This window comes from Carcharhinus amblyrhynchos, chromosome 11 (genome assembly GCF_965287045.1).
Source record: "Carcharhinus amblyrhynchos chromosome 11, sCarAmb.v2.hapA, whole genome shotgun sequence".
Classification (NCBI taxonomy): domain Eukaryota; kingdom Metazoa; phylum Chordata; class Chondrichthyes; order Carcharhiniformes; family Carcharhinidae; genus Carcharhinus; species Carcharhinus amblyrhynchos.
The window spans coordinates 92,597,520-92,622,184 of NC_137334.1; the positions used below are offsets into that span (position 1 = coordinate 92,597,520).

General features: G+C 50.0%; 1 protein-coding gene across 1 annotated transcript in view; it reads left to right on the top strand.

Moving 5' to 3' along the window:
• The window catches only part of obsl1a (obscurin like cytoskeletal adaptor 1a), an 80,822-nt gene that overhangs the window by 800 nt on the left and 55,357 nt on the right, over window positions 1–24,665 (top strand). Inside the window, 6 exon segments of the mRNA XM_080199289.1 lie at window positions 8,519–9,664; window positions 11,840–12,109; window positions 13,165–13,425; window positions 14,708–15,013; window positions 16,801–17,067; window positions 19,127–19,402. Coding sequence (XP_080055415.1) covers window positions 8,575–9,664; window positions 11,840–12,109; window positions 13,165–13,425; window positions 14,708–15,013; window positions 16,801–17,067; window positions 19,127–19,402 — 2,470 coding nt within the window. The 5' untranslated portion in view covers window positions 8,519–8,574.

Genomic DNA, 24,665 nt, shown 5'->3' on the forward strand with positions numbered 1-24,665 from the left:
TTGACAAAGCCGCTGCGATTTTCCAGCACTTCCTCCTCTGATTCCAGGTTCCAGGATCTGCAGTAATTTGCTTTTATCCTGTGCCATTTAAAGAATCTGTCGCAGGGAGACGGGTGATGTGCTAACGGTTGGCTGAATGGGTTATTTGGAGGTTTGTATGCTCCCTCCAATGCCTCAACTTCACCTCTTTAAGTTTATTCATTAGTGTCACAAGTAAGGCTGACCTCTGGGTGCTCCGGTTTCCTCCCACAGTCCAAAGATGTGTGGGTTAGGTTGATTGGCCAGGCTAAGAAATTGCCCCTTAGAGTCCAGGGATGCGTAGGTTAGAGGGATTAGTGGGTATACGGGGGGGGGTAGGGCCTGGGTGGGATTGTGTTCGGTGCAGACTCGATGGGCCGAAGGGCTTCTTTCTGCACTGTAGGGATTCTATGATTCTATTAACGCCACAATGAAGTGAGTGTGAAAATCCACTAGTTGCCACACTCGGGCACCTGTTTGGGTACACTGAGGGAGAATTTAGCATGGCCAATCTACCTAACCAGCATATGTGCCAGACTGCAGGAGGAAACCGGAGCACCCGGAGGAAACCCACGCAGACATGGGGAGAACGTGCAGATTCCACACAGACAGTGACCCAGGCCGGGAATTGAACCCGGGTCCCTGGCACTGTGAGGCAGCAGTGCCAACCCACTGTGCCACCGTGGATGTTTGTTATGACGTCTGTCAATATATTTGGTAAGAAGTCTCACAACACCAGGTTAAAGTCCAACCAGTTTATTTGATAGTAAACCCACAAGCTTTCGAGGTTTGCCCCTTCGTCAAGTGAGTGTGTTTACTATCAAATAAACCTGTTGGACTTTAACCTGGTGTTGTGAGACTTCTTACTGTGTTTACCCCAGTCCAACGCCGGCATCTCCACAATATATTTGGTGCCATTCTGAATGAATCTTCTCCATTTGGGTCGGTCACAAGCCAGGCTCTCCCATGAGTCGATGGGAATGTTTAACCTCTTTGGGAATGTTTTGAGAACGTCCTTAAGGTATTCCCACTTTCCCGCTGAGAGCCTGCCACTGCAGTCGAGTGGAGCAGTTGCTCTGGGTGTTCAGTGTCATGGATGTGAGCCACGTGCCCCTCCCAATGGAGCTGCCTTGATGCTGGGTGGGTTGATGTGGGGGAGGACATTGTGTTGAGCCATCTTTCTTGCTGACGGATTTGAAGGATCTTGTCCAGCCTGATCTCTCCTTATCTTTGAGATGCTGATTGTCGCTAGTCCAAGTCTGGGATTGTCACCGTGTAAAAGGCAGAGGTTCTTTTCTTGAACCTGTTCAAGAGAACTTCCTTGGAGCCGTAGAAATCCTACAAGTGCAGAATGAGGCCATTCGGTCCATCGAGTCTGCACCCACCCTCTGAAGGAGCGCCCTGCCTGGGTCCACATTCCTCAGCCTACCGCTGTAACCCCACTTACTGATCATGGCCAATCCACCTCACCTGCACATCTTTGGACTGTGAGAGGTCAGTTTGGTTCCGTGCCCGATGAGGAAGGATTCCTGGGAATGTCGCGGGTGATGTGGATCAGGTGTCAGGAGAGAAATATTCGGGGAAACGTGATCATAACATTTAGACTAGCCCTGGGAGAAGATCAAGGAGAAATGTGGAGGATGCTGAAGTTGAGTGGGTTGAGACTGGATCTACTCTGGGTGAATTGGAATTCCAGATTGACAGGAAGAACTGTAACAGGGCAGGGGGATTGTCTTTAAAGAGGATGTGGTTTGGGTTCAGTCGAATAACAATCCCATGGAGGGCAAACATAGGACAAACAAAGCCAGAGCTACCTATGACAAAGAACAAAGAACAGTATAGCAGAGGATCAGGCCCCTCGGCCCATCAAGCCTGCACTGACACATGACTTTCTAAACTAAAGACCCTTTGCCTCCCCGTGGTCTGTATCCCTCTACTCGCTGCCTATTCATGTATCTGTCAAGATGCCTCTTAAACGTTGCTATTGTATCTGCTTCCAGTCAGAGAAAACACCATCCAAAGATGTGGGGGTTAGGTGAATTGGCCATGCTCAGTTGTCCCTCAGTATCAGGGGGACTGGCTAGGGTAAATGCATGGGGTTATGGGGATAGGGCCTGAGTGGGGTTGTGGTCGGTAAAGATTCAATGGGCCAAATGGCCTCCTTCTGCAGTGTAGGATTCCATCCTGCACCCAGTCAATCCAGCCCTGTTGGAATTTTATATGGCATGAGACTGTTGGTATAATGTCCCATCCATTGCTGGGATCTGTCTGCACATCCCCCTGCCTTGGCAAAGCAGCCAGCATAATTCAGGATCTCACGCACTCGGACATTCTCTCTTCCACCCTCTTCCGTTGGGGAAAAGATACAAAAGTCTGAGGTCACGCACCAACCGACTCAATAACAGCTTCTAATAAGAACATAAGAACATAAGAAATAGGAGCAGGAGTAGGCCATCTAGCCCTTCGAGCCTGCCCCGCCATTCAATAAGATCATGGCTGATCTGTCATGTCTCAGTTCCACATTCCCGCCCTCTCCCCATAACCCTTAATCCCCTCGCTTATCAAAAACCCATCAACCCGCGTCTTAAAAATATTTAGCGAGGCAGCCTCCACCACCTCAACGGGCAGAGAATTCCAGAGATTCACCACCCTTTGAGTGAAGAAGTTCCTCCTCAACTCCATTCTAAACCGCCTCCCCTTTATCTTGAGGCTGTGCCCCCTAGTCCTACTGTCCTTTCTGAGCGGGAAGAGTCTCTCCACCTCTATCCTATCCATCCCATTCATCATCTTATATGTCTCAATGAGATCTCCCCTCATTCTTCTAAACTCTAACGAGTACAAGCCTAGTTTATTCAGCCTCTCCTCATAGCTCAACCCCCTCAACTCCGGCATCAGCCTAGTAAACCTCCTCTGCACTCCCTCCAAGGCCAAAATATCCTTGCGTAAGTACGGCGACCAAAACTGCACACAGTACTCCAGCTGCGGCCTCACCAATGCCCTATACAGCTGCAGCGAGACCTCCCTACTTTTATATCCAATCCCCCTCGCTATGAAGGCCAGCATCCCATTCGCCTTCCTGACCACCTGCTGCACCTGCAAGCTGGGTTTTTGCGACTCATGCACAAGGACCCCGAGGTCCCTCTGTACCGTCACCTGCTGCAGTTTTTCGCCACGTAAGTAATAGTCCTTCCTACCATTATTCCTACCAAAGTGAACCACCTCGCACTTGCCAACATTAAATTCCATTTGCCATTTCTTCCATCAGACTTTTGAATGGACCTACCTCGCATTAAGTTGATCCTTCTCTATACCCTAGCTATGACTGTAACACTACATTCTGCACTCTCTCCTTTCCTTCTCTATGAACAGTATGCTTTGTCTGTATAAAGTGCAAGAAACAATTCTTTTCACTGTATACTATTACACGTGACAATAAGTCAAATCAAATCAAAATTGTATGGATAGATGTGAAGATCTGAGAAGGATGTCCCAGATGCTTTTGTCATGAATATTGTTTATCTACTAGAAAGACACCGAACTACATTAATAGATATACACAATCAATGGAGTTTCCCCATCTCGTTCTCCATGGGAATCACAGCGGGCAGGACACGGACATGCATTGTGATTAGTATGGCCAGAAAATCCCGCCCAGTATCCTTCAATTTTCAGAGTCCCAAATCTCCCTGCTTCCCTATCTTCAGAACAAAACCTCCCCCCCACTCCCTCCCCCACCGCACCAAAACAAAAGTCCTTTAGGCGTTTAACAACTTTGGGAATATCCAGCAATAGTTACCATACCAGGCACTTATATCTTTGGGTAAAAGCAAAATACTGTGGATGATGGGAATCTGAAATTAGCACAGAAATGCTGGATTGCCCCAGGAATAGAGGGGACTTAAACCATTCATTATACAAAGGACAAAGAACAAAGAACAAAATCAGCCCGGGGAACAGGCCCTTTGGCCCAACGAGCCCTCGCCGCCATCTCAACACCACCAGTCCCCCTCTCCACCCACGACCCTTGTCTAATGTTTTATGGCCATCCAGATTGAGGGAAACTGATTTAGGGACAATTTATTCCTGCCAATCAGCCTAACAGCACATCTTTGGGGTGTGGGAGGAAACCGGAGCACCCGGAGAAAACCCACGCAAGCACGGGGAGAATGCGCAAACTCCCACAGACACCGGCCCAAATCCATGTGTCTGCACAGCAATCAGCGATAGTCACTGAGCTGTCGTCTTGCCCAGTATCTGGTCCAGTTTAGGCACACACTAACGACATGAAGCACTAGGCCAATCTCGAACAACCAAGAGCAGCCCCAGTACGACCCATCGCGTGTATGCCCCTCATTGGATGCAAGGCGGACCAACTTAAAACCTGTGAATGAAAAGAGAAAAAAAAAATTATGTTTCTGTCTCTGCAGATGTGACCAAACCTGCTGAGTTAATCCAGCATTTTCTACTTTCACTGCTTATATCCTCAGGGTTGTTCCTGACTTTGAGCAGAAAAGCTGATTTTCCAAACAGGCTTCTCTGGGGACGCAACTCGTTGGTAACTCTCACAACTTTTCCTGCGGCAGGCTCTGTCCTCAAAATAGCTAACATTCATCGGGTGAAGTTGCTCCTGATGTACCATTCTCCCTTTCGATCTTCTGAACTAACTCCTCAGAACTCATTCGTAATTATCGTCATTTCATGAGCCCACCTTTTAGAGCACACTTACGAAGCTCACACTGCATTTTTAAAACATTCATTCTTGGGACATGGGGGTCACTGGCTGGGCCAGTATTTATTGCCCATCCTTAGTTGCCCGAGAGCAGTTGAGAGTCAACGACGTTGCTGTGGCCCTGGACTCACACGTAGGCCAGACCAGGTAAGGACGGCAGATTTCCTTCCCGAAAGGACATTGGTGAAACAGATAGGTTTTTCTGACAATCATTTCATGGTCATCAGTCAGTTCTTATTAGCTAGCTTATGAGGAGAGATTAAATAGGCTGGGCCTGTACTCGTTGGAGTTTAGAAGGCTGAGGGGGGATCTTATAGAGACGTACAAGATAATGAAGGGGATGGATAGGGTAGAGGTAGAGAGATTCTTCCCGCTTAGAAAGGATAGTGGAACTAGGGGGCACAGCCTCAAGATAAAGGGGGGGGTGCAGTTTAGATCGGAGTTGAGGAGGAACTTCTTCACTCAAAGGGTGGTGAATCTCTGGAATTCTCTGCCCATTGAAGTGGTGGAGGCTGCCTCGCTAAATATATTTAAGCCACGGGTAGATAGCTTTTTGACAGACAAGGGAATTAAGGGTTATGGGGAGAAAGCGGGAAAGTGGAACTGATCCACTTCAGATCAGCCATGATCTTACTGAATGGCGGGGCAGACTCGAAGGGCTAAATGGCCTACTCCTGCTCCTATTTCTTATGTTCTTAATTCCAGATTTTTTTTATTGAATTAAAATTCCACTATCTGCCATGGTGGGATTTGAACCCGGGTCCCCAGGACATTGGCAGAACATTCAGCATCTCCTCCTTTGAACTTCTAATATCTGTTTCTCAAATCCTTGACATTCCATTTCCCATTCTTAGCAACTTGCCTTCTATAAACATCTGTTTACAGCGATGCTGGGCTTATCAACCTAGCAAAAACACAAATTATATCAACCCAGCTGAACTGTATCGACCTCTGGGCTGGCACAGCGGCACAGTGGTTAGCACTGCTGCCTCACAGCACCAGGTACCTGGGTTCAATTCCAGCCGAGGGTCACTGCCTCTACAGCGTGTTTGCATGTTCTTCCCGTATGTGGGTTTCCTCTGGGTGTTTCAGTTTCCTCCCACAGTCCAAATATGTACAAGTTAGCTGGGTTGGCCATGCTAAATTGCCCCTAAGTGTCTCAAGATGTGTGGATAGCAGGGTAGACATGTGGGGTTACAGGGATAGGGCCTGGGTAAGATGCTCTTTAGGAGAGTCAATGGGCCGAGTGGCCTCCTTCTGCACCGTAGGGATTCTATGACCACACAGTTTCCATTTTTAAAGCATTTATAAAAGCATCCAACCAACAGAACACATTCCCAATTACTGGATTCCCTTGATTTTTCCCCATTAGCACGACTTCCGAAGGAGAATGTATCAAATCTGCATTCACTGAGGGCCACTGGAGGTCATCAGTTTGTCCTGGAGGTCATTTGCTCTCTGGTGACTGAGTGACGGTGTGAGTGTGGAATGTTTGACCCCACTTACCAGGAATCAGCTTCCAGTAAGGAATAAGTGAACAGGAGAACGTGGTTATGCTGTATCAGTGTCAGCACCTTGGAGCTGCTATCAACAGTGCCTGCATTCCAGCCGGGAGCGAGTGTGAATTCCTGCCTGGGCAGTGTCAGAGCACAATTCACAGCCGGTTAAATCTTTGGGAGCTGAACCATTAGGAATCAACAACAACAACCTGCATTTACACGGAACCCGCAGCACAGTAAACTTTCCAAGGCATTTCACAGGAGCAAACCAATTCTGATCTCCAGTACGGAGATTCTGGGCAAATCTCCAAAGTCTTGGTCACTGAGGGAGAATCATAGAATCCCTACAGTGCAGAAGGAGGCCATTCAGTCCATTGAGTCTGTACCGATCACAATTCCACCTTGGCCCTATTGCCATGGTGGCACAGTGGGTTAGCACTGCTGCCTCACAGCGCCAGGGTCCTAGGTTCGATTCCCAGCTTGGGTCACTGTCTGTGTGGAGTCTGCACATTCTCCCCGTGTCTGCGTGGGTTTCCTCCGGGTGCCCCGGTTTCCTCCCACGGTCCGAAAGCCGAACAGGCACTAGAGTGTGGTGACCAGGGGAATTTCATAGTAACTTCATTGCAGTGTTAATGTAAGCCTTACTTGTGGACACTAATAAATAAACTAAACCAGAAAAACTATTTACATTGCTAATCCCCCTGACACTAGGATCAATTTAGCTCAGCCAATTAATCAAGGGGAAGCGATGGCCTAGTGGTATTATTGCTAGATTATTAATCCAGAAACTCAGCTAATGCTCTGGGGACCCGAGTTCGAGTCTCACTGCGGCAGATGTAAAATTTGAATTTAATGAAAAGAAATTTGGAATTAAGAATCTACTGATAACGCGAAGTCATTGATGATTGTTGGAAAAGCCCATCTGGTTCACTAATGTCCTTTAGGGAAGGAAATCTGCCATCCTTACCCAGTCTGGCCTACATGTGACTCCAGAGCCACAGCCAATGTGGTTGAATCTTAACTGCCCTGGCAACGAGGGGTGGCTAATAAATGCTGACTGAGATGAAGGTAACTCAGCAGTTGAGTTTATTGTCAGCAGGAGGCCATTCAGCCCTTTGGACACTGCTCCGACTGTTCCATTACATTATATCTGGTCTGGATCTTGACCTCGGCCTATCCAGGCTGGACCCTTGACCCTGAACTAAAATAATTGATCATCCCAGGATTGGAAAGTCACACCCGATCCTCAATTTCAACAGCTTTGGAGACAAAAGTAAAGTTTAAGGTTGATTTATTAGTGTCACAAGTAGGCTTACATTAACACTGCAATGAGGTTACTGTGAAAATCCCCTAGTCACCACAGTCCGGTGCCTGTTCGGGTACACTGAGGGAGAATTTAGCACGGCCAATCCACAGAACCAGCACGTCTTTTGGACAGCGGGAGAAAACTGGAGCACCCGGAGGAAACCCATGCAGACATGGGGAGAACATGCAGACTCTGCACAGACAGTGACCCAAGCTGGGAATCGAATCTGGTCCAAAGAACAAAGAAAATTACAGCACAGGAACAGGCCCTCCAAGCCTGCACCGACCATGCTGCCCGACTGAACTAAAACCCCCCTATCCTTCTGGGGACCGTATCCCTCTATTCCCATCCTAGTCATGGATTTGTCCAGACGCCCCTTAAAACTCACTATCATATCCACTTCCACTCCCTCCCCTGGAAGCGGGTTCCAGGCACCCACCACCCTCTGTGTAAAAAACTGGCCTCGTACATCTCCTTTAAACCTTGTCCCTCGCACCTTAAACCTGTGCCCCCCCGCGTAATTGACTCTGGTCCTGTGAGGCAGCAGTGCTAACCCCTGTGTCACCGTGCCGCGCATGTATTAACATACAGTGAAAAGTATTGTTTCTTGCGCGCTGTACAGACAAATCATACCATTCACAGAGAAGGAAAGGAGAGAGTGCAGAATGTAGTGTTACAGTCACAGTTAGGGTGTGGAGAAAGATCAACTTAATGCGAAGTAGGTCCATTCAGAAGTCTGACAGCAGCAGGGAAGAAGCTGTTCTTGAGTCGGTCGGTACGTGACCTCAGACTTCAGTATCTTTTTCCCAACGGAAGAAGGTGGAAGAGAGAATGTCTGGGGTGGGTGGGCTCGTTAATTATGCTGGCTGCTTTGATGAGACGGCGGGAAGTGTAGACAGAACTTACCCTGATGCTAATTATTGTTTGAGAAAAGGTGTTGAGATGATTTGATGTGGATTTTTTTAGGTGGATGACCTAAAGGCGACTCCTGAATTGCTGTTTCCTTTGAATATTCTTCATCAATGGATGTGTTTGGTGGAGCCCCGAGATTCTTGTCGTACCCCCGGACTTTCACCGTGCCAAACGGGGCTGACGCAGTCCTGAAATGTCAAATTGCAGGAGACCCTCGGCCCACGGTGATCTGGGAGAGGGACAAGGCCCAGATCCATCCCTCAGAGCGGTTTCACTTCCTGGAGGACGGGAACATCTACAACCTGGTGGTGTCGCAGGCGAGGATGGAGGACAGCGGGCAGTACATCTGCAAGGCCAAGAACGGGGTGGGGGAGACCTACGCTGCCGCCACCCTCATGGTGGAGGAGGAGGACGCCAACCCTGGGAACAAGCCGGCCTTCCTGGTCAAGCCCACCTCGGCCAGGGTGGCGCGAGGGGACAATGTGGTCTTCACCGGCCAGCTGGCCGGGTGCCCTGTGCCCACGGTGACCTGGGAGAAGGATGGCCAGAAACTGGGCGAGATCTTTGAGAGCGGGCATTTCAGCGAGGGCTGCGACGGGGGCGGGTGGCATCACCTGAAGATCTTCAGCATCCGCGTACCCGACGCGGGCGTGTATCTCTGCAAGGCACGTAACGCTTTTGGTGAAGCTATGTCAGCAGCTGTTCTCCTGGTAGACCCTGGCACCCATACCCATGAGACGGAGCCCCCCGCGGACCCCGCTGCCAGTCACCCCAGCGCCAACGGCATCCTGGATGGTGAGGGGCTGGAGGGCGGCCGTTTCCTCCAAGAGGCGAGGCGGGAGAGGCGGCATCGGAGCCGACATCGCAACCGTGAGTCGCGGCCGACCTCTCGAAGCGGCCACCAGCACCGGGACGGCGAAGACGCTCCCAGAGTGTCCAAAGTCAAAGTCTTCTCCGTCTCGGAAGGCAAGCACGCCAAGTTCCGCTGCTACGTCACCGGCAAGCCCAAACCTGAGATCATCTGGAGGAAGGATGGCAAGCTGATTGCCCCTGGTAGGCGTCACCTCCTGTACGAGGACAGGGAAGGCTATTTCATCCTGAAGTTGCTGTACTGTAAGCAGCAGGATAACGGTCTGTACGCCTGTGCGGCCTCCAATGCAGCTGGTCAGACACTCAGCGCAGTGCTACTCCATGTTAAAGGTAATGACCCCTCACGCAGTGGAATTCTTCTCCAACAGCGGGAGTGGGGGGGGGTTAGAAGTGGGAATAAAAAACACCTCGGGACATGGAGCCTACGCTTTGTTTTAATTCATTCACTCATTGAATGTGGGCTCAAGGCCAGCATTTATTGCCCATCCCTATTTGCCCCTTGTAAAGGTGGCGCTGAGCTGCCTACTTGGACCCACTGCAGTCCCGGGGGGGCGTAGGTACACCCGCAGTGCTGTTAGGGAGGGAGTCCCAGGATTTTGACCCAGTGACAGTGAAGGAACGGCCGCTATATTTCCAAGTCAGGATGGTGAGTGACTCGGAGAGGGACCTCCAGGTGGGGGTGTTCCCAGGTACCTGCTGCTTTTGTCCTTTTGGGTGCCAGAGTCATGGGTTTGGGGTGCCAGTCAAACGGGCTGCTTTGTGTTGGATGGTACATAGAACATAGAACATAGAACATTACAGCGCAGAACAGGCCCTTCGGCCCACGATGTTGCGTCGACCAGTTAAAAAGCAATGACCCTCTAACCTAAACCAATCCCTTTCCATCCATAAACCTATCCACGGATCTCTTAAACGCCCCCAAACTAGGCGCATTTACAACTGCAGCAGGCAGGGCATTCCAGTCCCTCACCACCCTCTGGGTAAAGAACCTACCCCTGACATCCGTCCTATAACTACCTCCCCTTAATTTAAAGCCATGCCCCCTTGTGCTAGCTTTCTCCATCCGAGGAAAAAGGCTATCACTGTCCACCCTATCTAAACCTCTAATCATCTTATATGTTTCAATAAGATCCCCTCTTAGCCGCCTTCTTTCCAGCGAAAACAACCCCAAATCTCTCAGTCTCTCCTCATAGGACCTCCCCTCCATACCAGGCAACATCCTGGTAAACCTCCTCTGCACCCTCTCCAAAGCCTCCACATCCTTCCTGTAATGTGGGGACCAGAACTGCACACAGTACTCCAAGTGCGGCCGCACCCGAGTTGTGTACAGTTGCAACATGACGCTGCGACTCCTAAATTCAATCCCCCTACCAATAGTGTCGAGCTTCTTGAGTGTTGTTGGAGCTGCAGCCATCCAGGCAAGTGGAGGGGTGTGATAGCATTGGGAAGGGTGCGGAGGAGATTTATCAGGATGCAACGTGAGAGTTTTAGTTTTGAAGTGAGATTGGATAGACTGGGGTTGTTCTATCTGGAACAGAGGAGACTGAGGGGGAACATGATGGAAACGTATAAGATTATGAGGGGTTTAGATATAGTAGACTGGAAGAAACTTCTCCCTTTGGTGGAGGAATCAATAACTAGGGAGGAAAGATTTAAATGTAAGTGACGGGAGGCCGAGAGGGGACTTGAGGAAAAACTTCACCACCCACAGGGTGGTGGGAATCTGGAACTCACTGCCTGAAAGGGTAGGTGGAGGCACAGACCCTCATAACATTTAAGGATATTTAAATGTGCTCTTGTGATGCCAAGGCATACAAGGCTATGGGCCATGTATTGGAAAACGGGATCCGGATAGTTGGGTGGTTTGTCTTTGAGTGGCACAGATGCGATGGGCTGAAGGGTCTTTACTGTGTCCTACGCCTCTATAACTCTATCACACTCCTGATTTCTGCCTCATCCATCACCTTAAACATTCACTCCCTCCACTACCAATGCACCGGTGGTTAGCACCGCTGCCTCACAGCGCCAGGGACCCGGGTTCGAATCCCAGCTCGGGTCACTGTCTGTGCAGAGTCTGCACATTCTCCCCATGTCGGCATGGGTTTCGTCTGGGTGCTGCGGTTTCCTCTCACATTCCAAAGATGTGCGGGTTAGGTGGATTGGCCCTTAGTGTCCCGGGATGCGTAGGTTAGAGGGATTAGTGGGTAAATTTGTAGGGATATGGAGATGGGGCCTGGATGGGATTGTGGTCAGTGCAGACTCAATGGGCCGAATGGCCTCTTTCTGCACTGTAGGGATTCTATGATTCATTGCAGTGTTAATGTAAGCCTACTTGCGATACTAATAAATAAAGTTTAAACTTTAAAAACACAGTGACAGCAGTGTGTACCATCGATAAGATACACCAGCCCGTGATGCTCACATTCCATGCATTAATGATCATCAAATTCTTCCAAAGAGAGATAAGTTGTTCCAGAAAGCTGATCCTTTCTGTCTCCTCTCTAGAACCTCGCATCAAGTTCAAGAATCAGCTGCAGGATGTTGAGGTGAATGAGAGAGAGCAGGCCGTTCTGGAGTGTGAGGTTCCGGGAGACTCCATCCCAGCTGTGTGGTACCTTGAAGACCGTAAGCTGCACTCCAGCGCCAAGTACATCATTGAGCAGCAAGGCAGCCTGCGACGCCTCACCATCAAGGACATCACCATGGACGATGATGGCGTTTACCTCTGTGAGATGAAAGATGGCGGCAGGAGCATCGCAGAGGTGGCGGTGAAAGGTAATGGGCTGGAAACCCGTGTAATGGCGGAGTCTCTCCAAGGAGAGGGACGTTGATGGATTGCGGAGAGGGCAAAGCTGGGAGGTCACCATCCACCCAACGCCCCAGCCGCAATCTGGAACCAGCTAACCCCACCATCAGGACTGGCAGTGCCAACCAGCCACTCTCCCTGTTGAATTCTCCGCACCGGTTCCTTTCCAGGACCGAGGGCAGGATGGGTGGCCGTGTCCACCATCTCCCCCAGTCGCACTGCCGGCCAATATGATCGAGTTCTTAAATGCCGCACTGTCAGAGGATCAGTACTGAGGGAGTGCCGCACTGTCAGAGGATCAGTACTGAGGGAGTGCCGCACTGTCACAGGGTCAGTGCTGAGGGAGTGCCGCACTGTCAGAGGGTCAGTGCTGAGGGAGTGCTGCGCTGTCAGAGGGTCAGTGCTGAGGGAGTGCCGCACTGTCAGAGGGTCAGTACTGAGGGAGTGCCGCACTGTCAGAGGGTCAGTGCTGAGGGAGTGCCGCACTGTCAGAGGGTCAGTGCTGAGGGAGTGCCGCACTGTCAGAGGGTCAGTGCTGAGGGAGTGCCGCACTGTCAGAGGGTCAGTGCTGAGGGAGTGCCGCACTGTCAGAGGGTCAGTACTGAGGGAGTGCCGCACTGTCAGAGGGTCAGTGCTGAGGGAGTGCCGCACTGTCAGAGGGTCAGTGCTGAGGGAGTGCCGCACTGTCAGAGGGTCAGTACTGAGGGAGTGCCGCACTGTCAGAGGTTTCCACAACCAATATCGCTTAAATAGATGATCCAATTATTGTCACAATGTTATTATGGAGCTTTGCACAAATTGTTATTTGAAAGTGGGTGCCTGTGACAGTGCAGCACTCTATGTGTGGGACTGCTTTTAGTGTTCAGATCCTGGAGTGGGATTCGAACCTGCAATGTTCTGAATCGGAGACAGGTCTGAGGCCCACTCGCGGTGAGTGAAGGCAAAAGTGCTCGCGGGTCAGGGTTTATTTTAATGTCTCAAAGTCTTTGCTCTCTCCCCTCCCCACCCCACCCCACCCCCGCAGGTAAAATAGTGAAGCGGTTACCACGGAAACTGGACGTGGCGGAGGGGGAGAATGCGGCATTCTGTGCCGACTTGGATGAGGAGAACGTGGAGGTTTCCTGGTACAAGGACGGGGAGTTATTGAGGGAGTCGCACAAGACCATTATCAAATCCTTCGGGAAGACACACATCCTGGTCTTTGTCAACGCCACGACGGAAGATTCTGGAGTCATCACCTTTGTGATCAGTGACTCCAAGTCGTCGTCCCAGCTGCGAGTGAAACGTAAGTGGCTCAAAGCCAGACTGAGCAATCAATACCCAACTGGTACCAATCTGTATCTTAACTTCTCATCTTCTTAACTCTCCACCTACCCAACCAAATCATTTAATCTCCTTAAATCTTCAACGGGGGGATTACATGGCGTTACAGGATAGGGCTGGGGTGGGATTGTTGTCAGTGCAGACCCGATGGGCTGAGTGGCCTCCCTCTGTACTGGCATCCTATGAAAGTACGGCGTAGAGTACTGGTCTCCCTATGAATGAAAGGATATCGCTGTGTTAGGAGCCGTTCAGAGAAGGCTGGCTTGACTGATACCTGGGTTGGCGGTGTTTATTCGATGGGGAATGATTGGATAGGTCGGGCCTACACTCATTGGAGTTTAGAAGATTGAGAGATGACCTTATTGAAACAGATAAGGTCCTGAGGGGACTTGACAGTGTGGAAGTTGGGAGGATGTTTCTCTTTGTGGGAGAGACCAGAACTTCATGACACAGCTTAAAAATAAGGAGGTTGGGAGGTGGGGGGACTCCCATTGAAGAAAGAGATAAAGGAAAATATTTCCTTTGAGGCTTGTGAGTCTTTGGAATTCTCTTGCCAGGAAGTGGTGGAGTCAGGGTCCATGAATATCCTTAAGGCACAGAGATAGACTCTCGACTAACAAGGAAGTTGGAGGTTATCGGGGGTGGGCAGAATGTGGAGTTAAGGCCACAGTCAGATTGGACATAATCTTATTGAGTGGCAGATAGGCTCAAAGGGCTGAATGGCCTACTCCTGCTCCTAACACACACATTCCCGGGCCATTGACCAAGCTTTTGGTCACCTATCCTCACCTCAGCTAATGAGGTTTGATGACAGAGTTTGTCTGACAATGCCGTGACGCACATTGGGATATGATACTATGGGAGGCACGGAGGGTTAGCACCGCTGCCTCACAGCGCCAGGGACCCGGGTTCAATTCCCGGCTTGGGTCACTGTCTGTGCAGAGTCTGCACATCCTCCCCGTGTCTGCGTGGGTTTCCTCCGGGTGCTCCAGTTTCCTCCCACAGTCCATAAAGATGTGCGGGTTAGATGAAATGGCCATGCTAAATTGCATCTTAGGGTATATACCAGGATGTGTAGCTTAGGGGTATTAGTGGGGTAACTATGGGAATATGGCCTGGGTAAGATGCTCTGTCAGAGAGTTGGCATCGACTCGATGGGCCGAATGGCTCCCTTCTGCACTGTTCTATGACTGTGTGAATGACACTATAGAATTGGAAGCTGTTGTGTGTGTTCCATCTTGTAGCCAGAAGACAGACGCCACCAGGTGCCCCAGTGAACGTCCGGATGAGTTGCGACAAGCCCAATGTTGCCTCCCTGCTGTGGGCTCCACCGCCCGACTGCCGCAGGAACGGGGTGACGGCGTACGTGATCGAGCGGCAGGAGGTGGGCAGCGAGGAGTGGGTGCGCTGCCTCACTGCTGACAGCAACACGGCGGTGGAGATACTGGGCGACAGTGTCCCTGCTGAGGCGCGCTATCGATTTCGGGTCTGCTCCGTCAACAACTACGGGAGGAGCGAGCAGGTGGAGTTTCCCGGAACGGTACATCTGGGTAAGAGGGGGAAGGGTAACACTGGGGGTGATGTGGGAGGGGGGGTGGGGGGAGGGGGCGGTGAGGGGCAGTGGGGGAGATGGGTCTGAGAAGGCTGCAGAGAAAGTTGTGGAGCAGCAGTCCAACATTCTGCATCCCTTCCTCATTCCCCATCCCAGGGTTAGGATTTTGGGATTGGACAGAGAGAGGACATGATCTCTTTTCTTCGTGCTCTGTCGGTTTTCCTTCAGCTCACGTCTAACCCTCATTGTCCCCTGTGATGCCTTGCCCTCTAGTTTGGCTTTGGGTTAGAGTTAGGGTTAGGGTTAGGATTAGAGTTAGGGTTAGGGTTAGGGTTAGAGTTAGGGTTAGGGTTAGAGTTAGGGTTAGGGTTAGAGTTAGGGTTAGGGTTAGGGTTAGAGCTAGGGTTAGGGTTAGGATTAGAGTTAGGGTTAGGTTTAGGGTTAGGGTTAGGATTAAAGTTAGGGTTAGGGTTAGGGTTAGAGTTAAGGTTAGGGTTCGGGTTAGGATTAGAGTTAGGGTTAGGGTTAGGGTTAGGGTTAGAGTTAGGGTTAGGGTTAGAGTTAGGGTTAGGGTTAGGATTAGAGTTTGGGTTAGGGATAGGGTGAGAGTTAGGGTTAGGGTTAGAGTTAGGGTTAGGGTTAGGGTTAGAGCTAGGGTTAGGGTTAGGATTAGAGTTAGGGTTAGGTTTAGGGTTAGGGTTAGGATTAAAGTTAGGGTTAGGGTTAGGGTTAGAGTTAAGGTTAGGGTTCGGGTTAGGATTAGAGTTAGGGTTAGGGTTAGGGTTAGGGTTAGAGTTAGGGTTAGGGTTAGAGTTAGGGTTAGGGTTAGGATTAGAGTTTGGGTTAGGGATAGGGTGAGAGTTAGGGTTAGGGTTCGAGTTAGGGTTAGGGTTAGGGTTAGGGTTAGAGCTAGGGTTAGGGTTAGGATTAGAGTTAGGGTCAGGTTTAGGGTTAGGGTTAGGATTAAAGTTAGGGTTAGGGTTAGGGTTAGAGTTAAGGTTAGGGTTAGGGTTAGGATTAGAGTTAGGGTTAGGTTTAGGGTTTGGGTTCGGATTAGAGTTAGGGTTAGGGTTAGGGTTAGAGTTAGTGTTATGGTGAGGGGCAGAGCAGTGCAGAGTTAGCAACAAAGGCTGGATTTTACCATCTGCAGCAATGAAATGATCCACGTTGCTGCACTTGAATATCACTGCCCACAAACATTTCACCACCACTGGACCTCCCCTTTCCCGAAAGGAGTTTAATTCTTCTCTGCAGTCAAGAGGGTCTCCAGGGGTGTCGCTTCAATGATGTCAACAACCAGCAACCAGTAAATCACGTTGTTGCACTCTCACAGACAGGAAGGCAGGGATTTAGTAACCCTTCATAATTTACTTTTAATTTAAAATTTCAGGTATGGAATATGTGGGTTGGAATTTTCCAACCATTCACTCCAGCAGGATTTTCCTGCTGCAGTCTGGCTTGTTGCCAAGTTCTCCATCTTCGCTGCAGTGGGAGTGTGGCATGAACATGTTTGCATGTTCTCCCTGTGTCTGCGTGGGTTTCCTCTGGGTGCTCCGGTTTCCTCCCATGGTCCAAAAGACGTGCCGGTCAGGGTGCATTGTCCATGCTAAATTCTCCCTCGGTGTACCTGAACAGGCACTGGAGTGTGGCGACTAGGGGATTTTCACAGTAACTTCATTGCAGTGTTAATGTAAGCCTACTTATGACACGAATAATAAAAAGGCAGAGTAGAAGATGGGGGAGGCTGTTACGGTGCTGAGTATAACTGTACCTCTCTCCCTCCAGTCCCATCCGCCAGGATTCACACTCACCTGAACGATATGATCGTGTATCAGGGCACCGACGCACAGTTTAGCATCGAGCTTTCCACCTCAGTCCTTGGAACTTGGCACATGAAAGGACGGCAGCTCCATGACGATGAGAGGTTCAAGATTGAGCAGTCCAGATCGCACCATTCGCTGCTCATCAGAGGGGTCAGGATGGAGGAGAATGAGTCTGAGATCACATTTGTTGCTCATGGAGTGAGGGACTCCGCCATTCTGTTTGTCAAAGGTAAGGTCAGCCTTTCCCTGAAGAAGTGAGGAGAGTCAGTGTGCCAGGCAACAGCAGGAGGCCATTAAACCCCTCAGCCTGTTATAAAAGACCAGGAGGAGGCCATTCGGCCCCTCGAGACTGCTACACAGAGCAGGTGTTTCTTATTTTATCGTTTTCAGATCTTTCCATCTCCTTACCCCTCTGTAATCTCCACCAGCCCCCCAATCCTCTGCACTCCTCCAATTCTATCCTTTTCCTCGTTCCCTTTGTTCTATCACAGGATTTCACTCCCTAAATCTCTCGGACTCTCGACATTCCTCTGCTCCTTAATCCTTCCTTAAAACCTACCGCTGTGACAAGAGGCGGAATTTTCTCATTCCGCCTGACACGGGAATCGTTCTGGGTGGGACAAGGACCCTGCGTTGGCCTCGGGTGGGATTTTTCGAACTTGGGTTGAGCAAGCCTAAAGAGTTTGGTCACTGGTCACTAATACCTGGTTATCTGGCTCAGAAACAATCTCTGTTGGGTTACGGTACCCGGGAAACAGTTTTGGGGTGGTTCTTTGGGGTGCTATACAAATGCAATATTGTTACTTTGAGGTTACTTAGCACAGCAGGTCTGTTCCACCATTCAACTCAATCGTAGTTAATTTGCAACCTCAACATTCCTCCATTGGGCGGTACGGTGGCACAGTGGTTAGCACTGCTGCCTCACAGCGCCAGGGAACCGGGTTCAATTCCGGCTTGGGTCCCTGCCTGGGTGGAGCCTACACGTTCTCCCCGTGTCTGCGTGGGTTTCCTCTGGGTGCTCCGGTTTTCTCCCACAATCCGAAAGACGAGCTGGTCGGGTGGATTGGCCGTGCTAAATTCTCCCTCGGTGTACCCGAACAGGCGCTGGAGTGTGGCACAGTAACTGCATTGCAGTGTTAATGTAAGCCTACTTGTGACACTAATAAATAAACTTAAAATCCCTCAGTAACATCACGTGGGAGAGGTGAGTTGGCCCTTCCTGAGCTGAACAGTCCCATCCTGACTTGGAAATATATCGGCCGTTCCTTCACTGTCACTGGGGCAAAATCCTGCAACTCCCTCCCTAACAGCACTGCGGGTGTACCTACACCACGGGGACTGCAGCGGGTTCAGGAAGGCAGCTCAGCACCACCTTCTCAAGGGGCAATTAGAGATGGGTAATAAATGATGGTCCTCGCCTAGCACATTCCGTTAAAGAATAAATTGCAAAGAGGAACCATCAGATGTACAAAATCCGCAGACTGATCCTTGAATATTTCTTTTATCGGCTTCACTTTGTCGGGACAATTCAAAACACAGTTTCAAAATATTCAAGAACGTAAATGCAGTCGGCTCATTCCCAATGCTGATACAGCAATCCAAGGTCATCGTTGCGAAGTCAACCTTTAACCACTGGAAATTGACACACCATCCTGACTTGGAAATATGTAGCTGTTCCTTCACTGTCGCTGGGTCAAAATCCTGGGACTCTAACAGCACTGTGGGTGTACCTACACCACATGAAGGCAGCTCACCGCCGCCTTCTCAAAGGGCAGATAGGGATGGGCAATTAAAACTAGCCCAGCCAGCGAAACCCACATCCCGCGAATGAATAACAAAAGCAAAATGCCTTTGAATGGATGACACGGTGGTCAGCACAGCCGCCTCATAGTGTCAGGGACCCAGGTTCAGTTCCTAGCTTGGGTCGCTGTCTGTGCGGAGTCTGTACCTTCTCCCCGTGTCCACGTGGGTTTCCTCCGGGTGCTCTGGTTTCCTACCGCGGTCCAAAGATGCGCAGGTTAGGTGGATTAGCAATGATAAACTGGCCAATAGTATCCCAAGATGCATAGATTAGTGGGGTAAACGCATGGGGTTACGAGTAAAGAGCCTGAACAAGGTGCTCTCGTGAAGAGTTGGCGCCGACTCGATGGGCTAAATGGCCTCCTCCTGTGCTGTAGGGATTCTATAATATCTCCACGTGCGCCTCATTTGGTTTCGTTCCTCTGAAACACCTTGCAGTATTTACGATGGGAGAAGGTGCCGTATAATTGTAAGTTGTTGTTGTTTAGCTGCCCCGGTGAGAATCACAACGAGTCCTGGGATGGACCGAGTTCAGCAGATTGCAGCCTCAGAGACCATCGTCCTCTGCTGCCAGCTCTCGAGGTCAGACGCCAAGGTCCGCTGGAGCAAAGACGATGAGGAGCTCGCCCCCAGTGACCGACTCACTATCCAATCGCTGGGCCGGATGCGGAGGCTGACCGTCCAGTCCGCACGGCCGTCGGATTCTGGTCAGTACGCCTGCGACGCGGTGGACGACGTCGTAGAGTTCAGCGTCAATGTTTTCGGTAAGTCCTGCCGCGAGGCCGGTGACGGTTTGCGGGACTGTTGAAGATTAAGGGGAAATTTATTTTGGTGTTCAAGATCATGGAAGGTTGTCACAGCGGAAATAAAGAGAAAATATTTCCCCCCCACTATCCCTGTGACCTCCTCCAGCCCAACACCTCATGGTTTCTGAACTCCACTAATTCTGGGCTTGAATCTTGCCTGATTTTAGCCTCTCCATCACTGGCGACCGTGCCTTCAGCTGCCTGGACTCTAACCTCTGGAATTCCCTCTCTAAACCTCTCCGGTTCTCTCCTTTAAGACTCTTCATAAAAGTGACCTTTTGCTACTCATCCATGTATCTCCTTCTGTGACCAAAATGGCGTGAAATTTTGTCTGATTATATTTCCACGCTTAAGACTTTGTGTTATTACAAGTTATTTTCATAGAACTATGGAATCCTACTGTGCAGAAAGAGGCCATTCAGCCCATCGAGTCTGCCTCGACCACAATCCCACCCAGGCCCGATCCCCAAAACCCCATGCTTTCACCCTAGCTCGTTCCCCTGACTCCAAGGGGCAATTTAGCACGGCCAACCCACCCAACCCGTACATCTTCGGAGTGTAGGAGGAAACTGGAGCCCCCGGAGGAAACCCACGCAGACACGGGGAGAACGTGCAGACTCCACACAGACAGTGACCCAGGTCGGGAATCGAACCTGGGACCCTGGGTTGTGAGGCAGCAGTGCTAACCACTGTGCCACCGTGCTGCCCCTCTTGTTGCTGTTGTGTCCTGCAATGTTGGAGGACAATACCTCAGCTTGCTCTCGCCTCTGAGTCAGGAAGTTGAGGTTGTAAGGCCTACTCTGCGCCTCCTTTGGACTCGTATTGAGGGAGTGCCGAGCGATTCAGGGAGGTTTCGCTGGAATCATATACAACATTATTAGTTAGACCACAACTTGAGCTCTGCGTGCAGTTCTTGTCACCTCATTACAGAAAGGATGTCATTGCATTAGTGAGGGTACAGAGGAAATCCATGAGGATGTTGCCAGAACTGGAAAATTGCAGCTATGAGGAAAGATTGGATTAGCTGGGGTTGTTTCTTTGGAACAAGGGAAGGTGATGGCCTCGCAGTATCATCGCTAGACCGTGAAAGTCAGCTAATGTTCTGGGGACCTGGGTTCGAATCCCACCACGGCAGATGGTGGAATTTGAATTCAATTTAAAGAATTCTGGAATTAAGAATCTACTGATGACCATGAAACCATTGTCGGAAAAAAACCATCTGGTTCACTAATGTCTCCTTTAGGGAAGGAAATCTGCAGTCCTTACCCGGTCTGGCCTACATGTGACTCCAGAGCCACAGCAATGTGGCTGACTCTCAACTGCCCTCGGGTGACGGGGAATGGGTAATAAATGCTGGGCCAGCCAGCGATGCCCATGTCCCACAAATGAATACAAAAAAAACTGAGGAGGATGAGGGGAGATTTGATTTGAGATGTTGAAAATGGTAAGTGTTTAGAATGGAGGGGAAGGACATACTGGAGCGGGTGTAGGACAGACCATGCAAAGACCTGTTGATTTTGGGAGGGATTTCCTGGTTTTGGGGTGAGCTTGGTCAGAAAAATTGCCTCAGCAAAGCAGTCAGCATAATTAAAGACCCTACACACCCCGGACAGTCTCTCTTCCACCTTCTTCTGTCGGGAAAAAGATACAAAAGTCTGAGGACACGTACCGACCGATTCAAGAATAGCTTCTTCCCTGCTGCTGTCAGACTTTTGAATGAACTTGCCTCGCATAAAATTGATCTTTCTTTACACCCTAGCTATGACTGTAACACTACGTTCTGCTTTCCTTCTCTACGAATGGTATGCTTTATCTGTACAGCGCGCAAGAAACAATACTTTTCGCTGTATACAAATACATGACAATAATAAACTAAATCAAACAATACAGATGCCCAGACTATCAGCCTGGATCGCGTGCTGCAGCCTCTACTCAGACCCATGGCCTATCGAGTGACACATTGTTCAGTGTATCAGCTGGGATGGACGGAGGACAGTGAGGTCAAACCAGGGGACAGTGGCTTGTTTCTGAAGATATGAAAGGGTTGAGGAATCGGGTGAAGAGGCAGTGGTTGCCGGGGTTGAGTGGTGCGTACTGGTTCTCAGAATGCTTATGTTCTTAAGTAACCTGATAGGCAGTGCAGTAATGGGCCCTGAATAGCAACTTACACAGAATCTGCCTCTCCACAGCAGCTATCTCTGTTGGCAGCTGTTCACTGTGCTTGTAATGTCATTTATAACACTTCAGACAAGAATTCATGGTTTCTGGAACTCACTTGTCCTCTCTTGTTTAAGTGTAGCATCGGGCATTCCTCACATGCCAACTGTCTGCGAATGTTTCTGAATGGATCACAAGTATTGAAGAGGTTAGCTCTGAGCAGAATCTCCTGCAGTGAGACACAGCCTTGGAGAGAGGGTGCGGAGGAGGTTTATTAGAATGGTACCAGGAACAAGAGATTGGGCAACATAGTGGCACAATTGTTAGCACAGCTGCCTCACAGTGCCAGAGACCTGGGTTCGATCCCTGGCTTGCGTCACTGTCTATGTGGAGTTTGCACATTCTCCCCGTGTCTGTGTGGGTTTCCTCTGGGTGCTCCGGTTTCCTCCCACAGTCCAAAGATGTGCGAGTTAGGTGGATTGGCCGTGTTAAGTTGCCCCTTAGTGTCGGGGGATTAGCGGGGCAAATACGTGGGGCTAAGGGAATAGGGGCTGGGTGGGATTGAGGTCAGTGCAGACTCGATGGGCCGAAAGGCCTCCTTCAATACAGAAAGTAGGGATTTTATGATTCTATGACTTCAGTTAAGGTGGAGACGAAGCTGGGGTTGTTCTCTTAGAGGAAAGAGGTTAACAGGAGGCTTTCAAAATCATGTGGGGTTTTTGATAAATAAAATGAAACTGTTTCCCCCGACAGGAGGACCAGTGATCAGAGGGGCACAGATTGGCGATAGCCAGCAGGGATGAGGAATTTCTCAGTGAGTTGCTGTGATCTGGAAGGTCCTGCCTGAAAGGGCAGTGGAAGCAGATTCAACAGGAACTTTCAAAAGGGAATTGGATACATAGTTGATGGGGTCAAATTTACAAGGGTATGGGGTAAGAACAGGGGAATGAGTGGGACCAATTGGGTGGAACTAGCACAGACATAGTGGGCTGAATGGCCTTGGTCTGAGTTGTAAGCTTTGATGAACAGGAGGCACAGTGGGTTAGCACTGCTGCCCCACAGCACCAGGGACCTGGGTTCAATTCCGGCCTTGTGTCACTGTCTGCGTGGGGTTTGCACATTCTCCCCGTGTCGGCATGGGTTTCCTCTGGATGCTCCGGTTTCCTCCCACACTCCAAAGATACGCAGGTTAGGTGGATTGACCATACTAAATTGTCCCTTAGTGTCAGGGGGACTAGCTAGGGTAAATGCTTGGGGTTATGGGGATAGGCCCTGGCTGGGATTGTGGTTGGTACAGATTCGATGGGCTGAGTGGCCTCCTTCTGCGCTGTAGGGATTCTATGATCTTATTCGATGAGGGTGAAGGTTGTGTCATTTCCCTATTGGTTTCCTCCCTCCCTCCGAGGCTTGAGTCCAAATCTACCTGCCTCGTTCTCCAATTTTCCGAGCTTCATGTGTGAACTTACGCATTGCTGCCTGTACCCCAACTCGTGCAAGCTCCCCTTTATCTGCTCTGCTCACTCACCGACACATTCAGCCCCGCAACAACCTGATTTCCAAATTCTCATCCTTACTTTGAAATCATTTTGGTCCTCACTGTGTTTCATCCGGCTCAGGAGAACATGGAGAGACGATATAAAATAGAATGTACAGTTACAAAAAGGGGAGCAGAGGGAGCCGGGTGTATCTGTGCACAGATCACTGAAGGTGGCAGGACAGGTAGAGAGAGCAGTTAATGAAGCTTATAGTATCCTGGGCTTTATTAATAGGAGCACAGAGTACAAGGGCAAGGAGGTTATGCTGAACTTACACAAGACACTAGTTAGACCTCAGCTGGAATATTCTGGGAGCCACAGTACAGGAAGGATGTGAACACATTGGAGAGAGCGCAGAAGAAGTTTACAAGAACGGTTCCAGAGACGGGAAACTTCAGTTATGAGGATAGATTGGAGAGGTTGGGACTGTCCTCCTCGGAGCGAAAAAGGCTGAGGGGAGATTTCAAAGAGATGTTCAAAATCATGAGTTGGCTGGTCAGGGAGAAACTGTTCCCGCTCGTAAAAGAATCGTGAAGGAGGGGGAGCGCACTTTAAAGTGGTTTGTAAAAGAACTAAAAGTGAAGCGAGAAAAGCTTTTCCACCCAGCGAGTGGCTGGGGGCTGGAATGCGTTGCCTGGGAGTGTGATGGAGGCAGGTTCAATCGAGGCAACCAAGAGGACGTTTGGTGATTAATCGATGAGAAACAATGTGCAGAGGTATGGAGAAAAGACAGGGGAGTGGCACTAAGCCTCGTTTGGAGAGCCAGGACTGACATGATGGACTGAATGGCCTCCTTCTACACCATAACAATTGTGATCCTGTGAACACCTCCTTACTGACCTGTTCCCGATGCCTCAGGGCTACGCAGAGACGGACCGACTGAAACATGTGTAACAAGAGCTCATTCACATTGCTTTCAGCTGTCTGCTCCACGCTCACAGCTATTTTAGTTCCAGTAACTTCTACAGTTTGTTTACTTTTCTCTGAATCCACACCCAGGCTTAACCAATCAAATATGATGGGGGCGGCACTGTGGTTAGCACTGCTGCCTCACAGTGCCAAGGACCCCATGTTCGGTTCCCGGCTTGGTTCTAACCAGAGTCTGCACATTCTCCTCGTGTCTGCGTGGGTTTCCTCTGGGTGCTCCGGTTTCCCCCCACAATTTGAAACACGTGCTGGTTAGGGTGCATTGGCCGTGCTAAATTCTCCCTCAGTGTACCCGAACAGGCGCCGGAGTGTGGCGACTAGGGGATTTTCACAGTAACTTCATTGCAGTGTTAATATAAGCCTATTTGTGACGCTAACAGATAAACTTTAAAACTTGATACTTAACTGTAAATAGTAAACAGCATTAACGGAGGGATTGAGGGAGAGTGAGGGCATTAATGGAGGGATTGAGGGAGAGTGAGAGCATTAACGGAGGGATTGAGGGAGAGTGGGAGCATTAACGGAGAGAGTGACAGTATTTACTGAGGGGGTTATTCGTTATAGGCCATGGGCATCGCTGGCTGGGTCAGCATTCACTGCCC